The sequence below is a fragment of the Entelurus aequoreus genome, linkage group LG17, assembly GCF_033978785.1.
Source record: "Entelurus aequoreus isolate RoL-2023_Sb linkage group LG17, RoL_Eaeq_v1.1, whole genome shotgun sequence".
In the NCBI taxonomy this organism is placed as follows: Eukaryota; Metazoa; Chordata; class Actinopteri; order Syngnathiformes; family Syngnathidae; genus Entelurus; species Entelurus aequoreus.
The window spans coordinates 36,312,503-36,324,904 of NC_084747.1; the positions used below are offsets into that span (position 1 = coordinate 36,312,503).

At 37.2% G+C, this 12,402-nt stretch overlaps 1 protein-coding gene across 3 annotated transcripts in view; it reads right to left on the minus strand.

The window, feature by feature from the left end:
* slc23a2 (solute carrier family 23 member 2) overlaps window positions 1-12,402 on the minus strand; it is a 130,066-nt gene that overhangs the window by 34,713 nt on the left and 82,951 nt on the right. For all 3 annotated transcript variants that reach the window (XM_062025610.1, XM_062025612.1, XM_062025611.1), the window contains 2 exons: window positions 7,158-7,378; window positions 2,856-2,951 (listed from right to left, as the gene is read on the minus strand). In XM_062025610.1, coding sequence (XP_061881594.1) covers window positions 2,856-2,951; window positions 7,158-7,378 — 317 coding nt within the window. The remainder of the gene's footprint in view (window positions 1-2,855; window positions 2,952-7,157; window positions 7,379-12,402) is intronic.

Below are 12,402 nucleotides of genomic sequence, written 5' to 3' on the forward strand. Positions count from 1 at the left end.
GGTATGGGGGTGTATTAGTGCCCAAGACATGGGTAACTTACACATCTGTAAAGGCGCCATTAATGCTGAAAGGTACATACAGGTTTTGGAGCAACATATGTAAATGTGTTGAAAAGGATTTGCAAATCATTGTATTCCGTTTATATTTACATCTAACACAATTTCCCAACTCATATGGAAACGAGGTTTGTACATCCTTACACCACAGTCACATTTATAACCCACTTTCTGTGTATGTCTGCAAGCTGTTCGTTTGTAAAAGGGTTCCCTTTAGATTTAATTGAAAACCTTCAATGCCCCACCCTCTCCAAAAGTATCGGTATTTATCTTTTGAAAATGTACACCGTTCTTTTTCCATCTTGAAGACAAACATCTTTGCACTTTTTTTTTCAGACAAAGTCAAAAATAAACGTAAATAGATTCGCCGATCCCAACATTAATAGGTCAGAAAAGTTTAAAATCATAAGTCATCTTTAAATATTCTTATATAGCTCTCATGAGATCACATTGTTATCAGATGTGCTTATGCTTTAGGTCCCATTCTTTGTTATTTTTATATGCGGCCTCTAAGGGAAATCATTAGGACACAGCATCAGTTTCCAGTCACGCTGATGATACATTGCTGTGTCTCCTGATGACAAAGGACCAATAGATACCCTTTTTAACTGCATTTTAGACATCAATTCATGGATGGCAGTGAATTTCCTACAGCTCAACCAGGACAAATCAGAGGTTTTAGTTATAGATCATGAAGGCCAGAGAGAGAAACTTTTACCAAAATTACAAGATTTTAAGCCTACACAATCCATACAAAATCTGGGCGTGATTTTTGACTCCGAGCTGACTTTTATCCCACCTTAAAAAATATTACAAAAATAACTTTTTATCAACTTAAGAACAAAGCCAGAGTTTGCTCGTTTCTCTCTCAGGCCAACACGGAGGTGCTAATGTATGTTTTTATTTCCTGTCGTTTAGAATATTGCAATGCCCTGCTCTCAGGTCTTCCCCCCCCAACAAATATTAGAACTCTACAATTATCACTAAACTCAGCTTCACACGTGCTGACAAGGACCAGAGGGCGGGAGCACATTACACCTGTTTTAATGGCCTTGCGCCTTCTTATGTATCTCACCTGCTTTTACCATATCAACCCTTGCGGATCCTGAGGTTCTCTAGCGTTGGCCTTTTATCTTTACCAAACACAAGAACAAAGGCCCACAGTGAAGCGACATTTAGCCACTATGACCCCCATCTGTGGCACAGTCTGCCAGAGAGCCTTAGGACTGCAGAGACATTTGATTTTTGTTTTGTTTTAAGTTTAAAGACACACCTTTTATCAGGCTAAACTGTTAGTTATTTTTTATTTTATTTATTGCTCTAATTACTGCTATTATTCTCTAAATGTAATGTTTTTTTAATTAATTTATTAATGTATTATTTTTATACACATTTTTAAATATGCTTTGTACCATTTTTGTGTATTTTATTTATTCTCCAGTGTGGATGCCTCAAAGGTGGCCTTTTTCCTCAATCCTCGGTGCAATGCCATGTTTTGTTATTGTCAATAGTGCTGTGTGTGCATTTGCGGATTTTTCTTCTCTCTGTTGTTTTAGTGTTTGATTGATTGAGACTGATTGAGACTTTTATTAGTAGGTTGCACAGTGAAGTACATATTCCGTACAATTGACCACTAAATGGTAACACCCGAATAAGTTTTTCAACTTGTTTAAGTCTGGGTCCACTTAAATTGATTCATGATACAGATATATACTATCATATATACTATCATAATACAGTCATCACACAAGATAATCACATTGAATTATTTACATTATTTACAATCAGGGGTGTGGAGGGGAGGGGGGATGGGGGGGAGATATGGACATCAAGTAGTGGACATAGAGAGAGAGAGAGAGATCAGAAGGCATAAGAAAAAGAAAAAGTATCTGCATTTGATTGTTTACATTTGATTATTAGCAATCCGGGGAGGGTGTTAGTTTAGGGTTGTAGCTGCCTGGAGGTGAACTTTTATTGCGGTTTTGAAGGAGGATAGAGATGCCCTTTCTTTTATACCTGTTGGGAGCGCATTCCACATTGATGTGGCATAGAAAGAGAATGAGTTAAGACCTTTGTTAGTTCGGAATCTGGGTTTAACGTGGTTAGTGGAGCACCCCCTGGTGTTGTGGTTATGGCGGTCATTTACGTTAAGGAAGTAGTTTGACATGTACTTCGGTATCAGGGAGGTGTAGCGGATTTTATAGACTAGGCTCAGTGCAAGTTGTTTAACTCTGTCCTCCACCTTGAGCCAGCCCACTTTAGACAAGTGGGTAGGAGTGAAGTGGGATCTGGGGTGGAGGTCTAGAAGTAATCACTTAGTGTTGACACTTGCATGTGCATGAAAAGTGCTATATAATTAAAGTTTAATTAGTATGTAGGATCTTATAACTAAACATTTATGTTTAATTGGACACAGAGAACATTCCGGATCTAGGGTAACCTTTACCTCATTTAGCTACTCATGCCTTCCACCCGAATGCTGCTGGGAAAGGCTTTATTCCCCGTGGCCCCGAGAGGGACAAGCGTTAGAAAATGAATGGATGGAAGTCATTACTCATTGTATTTTGTATTTAGGAAAAACGTTTGCAGGTTTTTTGTCCAGTCAAGTGTATCAGAAACATAAAAACTCTATCAAAATTTTACAATATAAAATGCACAGCAGTAAAAGAAGAAAATGTACACGACGACTAAGCTCCAGCACTTTTGAGAGCTTAGAACATGTGGGTTGGGTCAGTATTTTTAACATGTGACAGTATGACATCGTGATGACCTTACCCAGTTAAAAGGCAATGCGTTACCTTTTCTACTCCTTGGACTTTAGTGTAGATGGCCATTAACTCTGTGTTCTCCGTATCCTGGTCTCCATTGGCACCGCCCACTCCATTTACCACCACCTAAACAGAAAAAATGATGTTTGACATTTTAAAAGATCAAAACAATCACCTGATCAGTGTGGTGTATGCGTTTACTGTAATGGTTATGCTTCCTTGGTGCATGCTTCATTTGCATATGGCTGATTTACAATGTTTATTTTCCGTTACCATCAATTAGGTCTTTCTGTTTACATGCCTACCATATTTACCAAATATCTATATTATATATATACTAATCTATTTAATCAAATACATCTAATTTCTCCAATCAAAAGCACCTAAACACATCGCCAATTTACCTACCTGTTTATTATCTCTACCTTTCTCACTTTTACCTACATCTCTGTATACCTGTCTGTCAACTCGTCTACCCATCTAATCATATATTTACCTATCATCTAGCTACGTGTATTCCAATCGATTTAACTTTCTTATTTCAAAATACACCCTGACTAGACTTTGGATTAAACTGTTATCAAGTCTGAGCAAATAAATTATGTGCATTCAAGCCTTTTTTTTTATTCCTGTATGACATGCTGACATCAAAACTGCATTTTTTGCATTAACCTTTTAAACCTAATTCAAATATTTTAAGCCAGTAATATAACCTCTGATTAATCATGATTAATCCAAATTCAAAAGTGTGATTCATCTGATTAAAAACATGTATAATTTGACTGCACAATTGTGTTATTTTGGGAAGGAAATTATACAAATAGATAGTATCTATCGGTGAGTTTGTTCAATTAATCGATTAGTCAGATAAAACTGACTTTATAGCCCTGCCACACATCACTGCTGTCATGTGCAATTTACTGCATGCGGCTTTGCAAAAACTATGTACCGGTATGTATATTTAATGTTTTGGGTACTTCATGCTGTCCGTATGTTATTCATTTCTATAAGTCACACTCATAAAAGCATTAATACCAATAATCGTTGCTGCCCTAGTTATTTCAGCTTTTTCCAAAATTATGTGCATTGCATCTTTTTGTTCTTTTTTTCTTACATTTTACTGATGTTTTTCTAGATTTTATTCTGACAATGCTGCGAGCCAACATACAAATTTAGATGCGAACTACACTTTGGACACCTCTGATCTCCAGTATATCCTCCTCAGAAGTAAGAACTAGCATCCTCTGCAGGGGACAATTTTGTTTTGCATAACAGGGCTATTTTCTTGAAATTTCAAGTCACATTATATGGAGTCAGAATTATACACCATTTCAACATATTCACATAAGACACTTCCTCCTTATGGTGTGTCTCTGGAAATAATAAGTGGAAGCTTGGATGTAAAAAACAGCTCTTCACAAAAAGGAGGAAACTAAAAATCTTTCACATTTCCTTCCTCTGATTTTGTGAACACCAGCAGAATGGTTTCTCATAGTCATTCACATCGACGTCCCTTGTGTGGGCTCTGTGCCTGTGCAGCCCTTTGAGACTTTTGTGATTTAGGGCTATATAAATAAACATTGATTGATTGATTGATTGATTGAATATTGAGAGAGGACTCGAAAGCAGACAGGATTCACTGCCAATTTTGTAATCAGAGCAGAAAGCAGTATTCGAATATTGGAATACAGGGTGAGGAGGAGTTATTTCTGCAAATATTTGTTGAAAAAATGAGTTGTATTTGCGTAACTTAAAAAAAAAAGTCATGTGAATATTACGTGTCAATGAGGATCTTATCTTAGCTGCTTTTATGTATTTAATTTTGAAAAAGGGTCACAAGATAATACTTGAGGTTAGAATCGGTTTCTACCACAACAGACTGACTTCTGTACGGTTGCCTAGAAGTGCAAAACACTAACATTTCATGAAACAAATTACAATTACAGAAAACAAAATAAGACGAAACATTATACAATTTCAGAAAACAAAAAGTATTTCGGCTTTTGTTTTTGTGTTTTCTGAAATCTTTAAGTGTTTAATTTTTTGTTAATTTGTTTTTCTGAAATTATCAAGTGTTTTGTCTTTTGTATTTGTGTTTTCTGCAATTGTAAAGTATTTAATTTTTTTATAATTTGTTTTCTGAAATTATAAAGTGTTTTGTCTTTTGTTTTTGTGTTTTCTGAAATTGAAAATCATTTAAATTATTGTTAACTTGTTTTCTGAAACATCCATCCATTTTCTACCACTTGTCCCTCTCGGGGTTGCGAGGGTGTTGGAGCCTATACCAACTGCATTCAGGCGGAAGGCGGGGAACACCCTGGACAAGTCGCCACCTCATCGCAGGGCCAACACAGTTAGACAAACATTCATATTCACATTCAAACACTAGGGCCAATTTAGTGTTGCCAATCAACCTAAGGGAACCCATGCAGTCATGGGGGAACATGCGAACTCCACACAGAAAGACCCCAAGCCTGGTAATCGAACCCAGGACCTTGTTATTGTGAGGCACCAGCACTAACCCCTGCATCATTGTGCTGCCCAAAATTGTAATTTGTTCAATGAAATAATAGTGTTTTGCACTTCCAGGCCACCGTACCTTTCAGTTTTACAGTAGAGTTGTATAAAAATGTTGCTATAACATTTTCCCATTCGAGCAAATGTATTTATTTATACACACACGCACGCACGCACGCACGCACGCACGCACGCACGCACGCATGCACGCATGCACACACACACAAACACACACTTGTAAAGAACATAATGTCATGGCTGTCTTGAGTTTCCGATAATTTCTACAACAATTATTTTTTTGTGATTGAGTGATTGGAGAACATACTTGTTGGTCACAAAAAACATTCATGAAGTTTGGTTCTTTTATGAATTTATTATGGGTCTACTGAAAATGTGAGCAAATCTGCTGGGTCAAAAGTATACATACAGCAATGTTAATATTTGGTTACATGTCCCTTTGCAAGTTTCAATTGCAATAAGGTGCTTTTGGTAGCCAACCACAAGCTTCTGGCAAGCCTCTGGTTGAATTTTTGACCACTCTTCTTGACAAAATTGGTGCAGTTCAGCTAAATTTGTTGGTTTTCTGACATGGACTTGTTTTTTTCAGCATTGTCCACATGTTTAAGTCAGGACTTTGGGAAGGCCATTCTAAAACCTTAATTCTAGCCTGATTTAGTCATTCCTTTACCACTTATGACATGTGTTTGGGGTCATTGTCCTGTTGGAACACCCAACTGTGCCCAAGACCCAACCTCCGGGCTGATGATTTTAGGTTGTCCTGAAGAATTTGGAGGTAATCCTCCTTTTCATTGTCCCATTTCCATTGGCAGCAAAAAAGGCCCAGAGCATAATACTACCACCACCATGCTTGACCGTAGCGTGGTGTTCCTGGGATTAAAGGCCTCACCTTTCCTCCTCCAAACATATTGCTGGGTATTGTGGCCAAACAGCTCAATTTTTGTTTCATCTGACATAACATGGACAAAGATAAGACCTTCTGGAGGAAAGTTCTGTGGTTAGATGAAACAAAAATTGAGCTGTTTGGCCACAATACCAGCAATATGTTTGGAGGAGAAAAGGTGAGGCCTTTAATCCCAGGAACATCACTCCTACCGTCAAGCATGGTGGTGGTAGTATTATGCTCTGGGCCTGTTTTGATGTCAATGTAACTGCTGTTTTACAGAGAGTATATGGGACATTGAAAAAGGAGGATTACCTCCAAATTCTTCAGGGCAACCTAAAATCATCAGTCTTGGGCGCAGTTGGGTGTTCCAACAGGACAATGACCCCAACACAAGTCAAAAGTGGTAAAGGAATGGCTAAATCAGGCTAGAATTAAGGTTTTAGAATGGCCTTCCCAAAGTACTGACTTACATGTGGACAATGCTGAAGAAACAAGTCCATGTCAGAAAACCAACAACTTTAATTGAACTGCACCACTTTTGTCAAGAGGAGTGGTCAAAAATTCAACCAGAAGCTTGTGGATGGCTACCAAAAGCGCCTTATTGCAGTGAAACTTGCAAAGGGACATGTAACCAAATATTAACATTGCTGTATGTATACTTTTGACCCAGCAGATTTGGTCACATTTTCAGTAGACCCATAATAAATTCATAAAAGAACCAAACTTCATGAATTTTTTTTTAATCACTCTATCACAAAAAAATGAGAGTTGTAGAAAGTATTGGAAACTCAAGACAGCCATGACATTATGTTCTTTACAAGTTTTTGACCACGACTGTATATGTAAGAACATAGATGAATATTGTGTGTTAGGTGTGTTGTTTTGCATAAAAAAAAAACACATGCATGTACCGGAATAGGGTAGAAGTCCGCTCCGTGTTTGCTTTCCTCTTCATATTTCCCTCCCTCGCTCCCGCTGTCCATCGGCTTGGAAGAGGTGTTCTTGCCCACGCCCATGTTTGTATCGTCACAGTACGCCCACTCTCCCTCCTTCCTGCTTTTTTCCCACTCTGGCGTCAACACTGTAGATGAGTCCTTCAGTCTGCTTACATCATCCAGAGATGTCTTATTTGCTTGGGAGAACAAAAGACAAATAAACAGAAGGATTAATATCAGGATTAAAATCATTCAAATTCCCGTCAAATACTCCTAAGTAGTTTTTAACCCATCTCAGTTATGTATATAACATTGCAACTACAATCCTTGTTCATCTAACAAAAGTGGAAGTGACTACATCTTTTTTGGTTTTGTAGCAGCTGAACACACAATGGAAAGCCAATGCAACACATCTGTTTGAATTCTAAATTATTCATGAATAATCAAAGTACAGCACAAAATAAGTTGTCTGTGAAGATACCAGCAGAGATAGAGAAGATTAAAAGTTAGGGAAGACAAATGAAATACAATAGCATAATTGTCAGTAAGATTCTGAGATGGAGGAGGTAAAAGAGCGGTAGCTATGTTTGTCTTCATTCTGATGTCACGGCAACTTTTGTTTGTGTAAAACAAGGCCTTGAGCTCTGTCAATCTGTATAGCAGGCCTGTACATGTCCTTCACCTAATGTTAGTGAAGGCTTCCAACACAGAGTCATTTATAGCAGTGGTCCCCAATCACCGGTCCAGGGACCTGTATCGGTCCGTGACGCATTTGCTAACCGGGCCGCGGAGAAACATTACATTATTTATAAACAACTGCATTTTTTCCGACTTACTTTCGTCTGTCCCGCTAGACACACCAATAAGCTTGTTTATAGATGTACAATAAAACTCTTCATAGGAAGTTGACATTTGTTATAACTTTGTGACATAATGCAATGCACATTAATGAACATATCAAATATAAATATGACAGTTTGTAGCCAAAGGCTGATTTTCATCTGCAGTCCAGCAGGTTGATGGTAACCTGCTTTAACCTGATTAACAGGATTAATTAATAAATGGATCCAGTGCCAGAATTGTAGTGCTATATGCTGTCACTCTTGCACAGCTATGTAATATGTATTTATTTTTTCAAGTGCGGCATTAGACTGCTCAGAATTGGCATCTATTTAAAAAGCATTGTGAGAGTTACTTTGATCTGCTAATCAACCAGACAGTAATAGAAATAGGCAGTAAACTACACAACATTCCAAAAAACATTACTGACCCAAACAAGGCTAATAAATCATATGATTGGGCCAGCACTTTTTTTTTTTTTAAGTATAAAGGTATAAAAAAAATTTAAAAGCATAAACTAGATTTAGCAACATGTTGAAGGTGGGGAAACAAGATCTAGTTTTTCATGAGAGGAGAGATTTTAGGGGAGCGAAGAAAATTCCAGAAAATATTTAAAGAACACCCTGTTTAGATGTAAATGCGAGAAGCAGTAAGCAAGTTGCCCAATGCACAGTAACTATTTTGGGGTCAGTTCAGTTTCAGTTTATTTCAAACATGCATACGATACAATGTAATGCCTCACATACTTCCAGTTGTTTCATTACAGCAAGTCCGAAAAGGAATAGGAAGAAGCAGAGTTTATTTAATCCCAACCCTTTTCATATCATTGCAATTTTATCCCATTTCCTTGTTCTCTGTAACAGAACAGTGAATAAATAATTAATATACCATAGTAAGTAAACAAATATTAAATACATAAATAATCTCAAAAAAAAAAAAGGTTCAAGATGTTCATAATTGTTGTTCTTTGTACTTTGTGAATACTTGTAGTTTGAACAGTCTCTTAAACTGGGCATATTGGTGCTTTGTTTGATTTATTTGGTCAATTCATTCCATAATTTAATTCCACATATGTATATGTATGTACGCGCATACAAATGTTTTAAATTAGATTTTCCTCTAAGGTTATATTTCTCCTCTTTTGTTGAGAACAATTGTTGTACATTCTTGGGTAGTAGGGTATAGTTTGCTTTGTGCATAACTTTAGCTGTTTGCAAATGCACCAAATCGTAAAATTTCAATATTTGTGATTCAATAAATAAAGGGTTTGTTTGTTCTCTATATCCAACATTATGTATTAAGCTAATTGATCTTTTTTGTAACACTGTTAGTGAATGAAGCGCACATTTGTAGTTTCCCTATATTTCTACACAATAACTCAGAAATGGTAACACGAGCGAGCAGTAGAGAATATGAAGTGATTTCTGGTCCAGAACATACATTTGCTTTATTCATTATTGACGTGTTTCTTGCTACTTTGTTGTATATTTTTTAAATGAGGTTTCCAGTTCCAGTTCATCTATTATTACACCCAAAAATGTGTTTTCTTCTTTGCAATGTCTACTCCGTCCATTTTTATTTTTATTTGACTTTCCCTTCTACTGTTACCAAATAACATTATTTTAGTTTTACTGAGATTCAAAGGATAAGCGGTAGAAAATGGATGGATGAGATTCAAAGATGGTTTGACAAGAACAGACTATCTTTTTAATTTGTTAATTTCTTCTGTTATTAATTGTAATAGCTTCTGTGTATTCTCTCCTGAACAAAACAGTTGTTTCATCTGCAAATAATACTAACTTTAAGTCCTTTGTAACTTTACAAATGTTGTCTATGTAAAGATTGAACAATTTTGGTCCAAGTATTAAACCCTGAGGTACGCCACAAAATATTTTCAGCTCTGTAGAAGTGTGTTCTCCTATCTTCACATATTGCTTCCTGTTGGTTAAGTAGCTTCTAATCCAGTTCAAGACCAAACCTCTGATTTCATACCTTTCTAATTTGTTTTATTAAATTACTGTGATTAATTGTGTCAAATGCTTTTGTTAAATCCATAAACACTGCAGCAGCACATTTTTTCTATCTATTGCACTGGTAAATCTCTTCCATTATTTTGATTAATGCCATTGATGTTGAGATGGAGAAAATATCAATAAAAATTCAATGACCTGGATAAATGAGAACCTCCATACATACGGAGAAAATTCATGATTGGTTGGTGTTCGTATGAGTCATAATTGGCTTTGTTGGTCAGACCAACAAAGTAAATATCAAAAAAGCACAGCACTTTCACTGCTAAAATAAAGGTGCTGAAAGACATCATTGTAGCGCTTGATAAAAAACAGGACAGTGCCTCACTTTGTATTGATCTCTTCAAAGCTTTTGACACTGTAGACCAGGGGCCGTACTTATCAAGCTTCTAAGAGTGCCATTTTACACTTAAGTCCTGAAAATTTGCGAAATTTAGTCCTACTCTCAAACTTAAGAATAAAAGCTTTTTATCAACGTTCTTAAGTCTAAGAATCACTCCTACTCTCCACGATATTTAAGAGACCTTCAGAGGTGTCTTAAGTGGTTAGGAGTTGCCAGCAGGGGATGGCACTGAGGCGAGAGACGTGCGCGAACGTTCATCTTTGTTTGATGACGAGCAGCTGATCAAACGGTATCGTTTAGACATAGCGGGTATTATTTTTGTCACAGATTTAATAATTTTCCATTCCTTGTTGATTTCTGCATGTGGCTGCAGTGGGCTAGTATATATAGAGCCACCCACACCAGTTTCAAATTAGTTGCCTAATTAATGAATTGGAAAGAAATTATTATGAGCGTATGTGTGTGGCACACACATACGCTAGGTTACAGCATGTGAGGTGAGTGACGTCAGTGAGTGTGTGGGCGAGAGAAGAGAGGGAGCGGTATTGTGAGTGCGAGCGGTGACTAGTTTGTTTTGTGTTGGATTGGCTGTGTGCAAGCAATCAATAAAGCAAGATTTGCAACTAATCGCCGGACTCATCATTTACTCTAAAGTCGTCCGCTGTGGAGACCCACTGCCGGGTAAAGTGAAGGGTGTTGCCCCGAGCATACATCCTGGAGAAGTGTCTCCCCTGCCTCTTTGTTACGGTCTGGGAGCAGGAAGCAGGAAAGGTGCAACAAAAAGGAAACATTTATTTTTTCTTAATTGCCAATATTGTTTGTTTGTTTTGTATTATTTTGTAGTTTATTGTCAAAATATACACTCCCATTGTCCACTTAAATATTTCTAAGATATTTCTTTATTCTTAGACAAGGGATTCCCTTCCGTGATTGGTCATTTCTATGGACACAGAAATGACGTCACCTAAAATTCCGTTTACGGCACATAGTAATGTCGTAATTCAGCTCTGAGTGTGACACTTAAGATTCAGTCCTACACTTCGCTGAAAGTGTGAGTAAGACGCTTGATAACTAACTTTTAAGTGCAGCTTTCAGTGAAGAATTTATTTACTCTGAAGTCAACTCTTAGCAGACTTCTTAAGAGTAATTCTAAGAAGCTTGATAAGTACCGCCCCAGGGATGCCCACACTTTTTCAGCAGGCGAGCTACTTTTCAAATGACCAAGTCAAGTTGATCTACCTCATAATTATAATTTATTTATATATATATATATATATATATATATATATACACAGGTAAAAGCCAGTAAATTAGAATATTTTGAAAAACTTGATTTATTTCAGTAATTGCATTCAAAAGGTGTAACTTGTACATTATATTTATTCATTGCACACAGACTGATGCATTCAAATGTTTATTTCATTTAATTTTGATGATTTGAAGTGGCAACAAATGAAAATCCAAAATTCCGTGTGTCACAAAATTAGAATATTACTTAAGGCTAATACAAAAAAGGGATTTTTAGAAATGTTGGCCAACTGAAAAGTATGAAAATGAAAAATATGAGCATGTACAATACTCAATACTTGGTTGGAGCTCCTTTTGCCTCAATTACTGCGTTAATGCGGCGTGGCATGGAGTCGATGAGTTTCTGGCACTGCTCAGGTGTTATGAGAGCCCAGGTTGCTCTGATAGTGGCCTTCAACTCTTCTGCGTTTTTGGGTCTGGCATTCTGCATCTTCCTTTTCACAATACCCCACAGATTTTCTATGGGGCTAAGGTCAGGGGAGTTGGCGGGCCAATTTAGAACAGAAATACCATGGTCCGTAAACCAGGCACGGGTAGATTTTGCGCTGTGTGCGGGCGCCAAGTCCTGTGTGGAACTTGAAATCTCCATCTCCATAGAGCAGGTCAGCAGCAGGAAGCATGAAGTGCTCTAAAACTTGCTGGTAGACTGCTGCGTTGACCCTGGAAAAAAGAGCTGGACTGCTGCTGAGTGGTCCAAAGT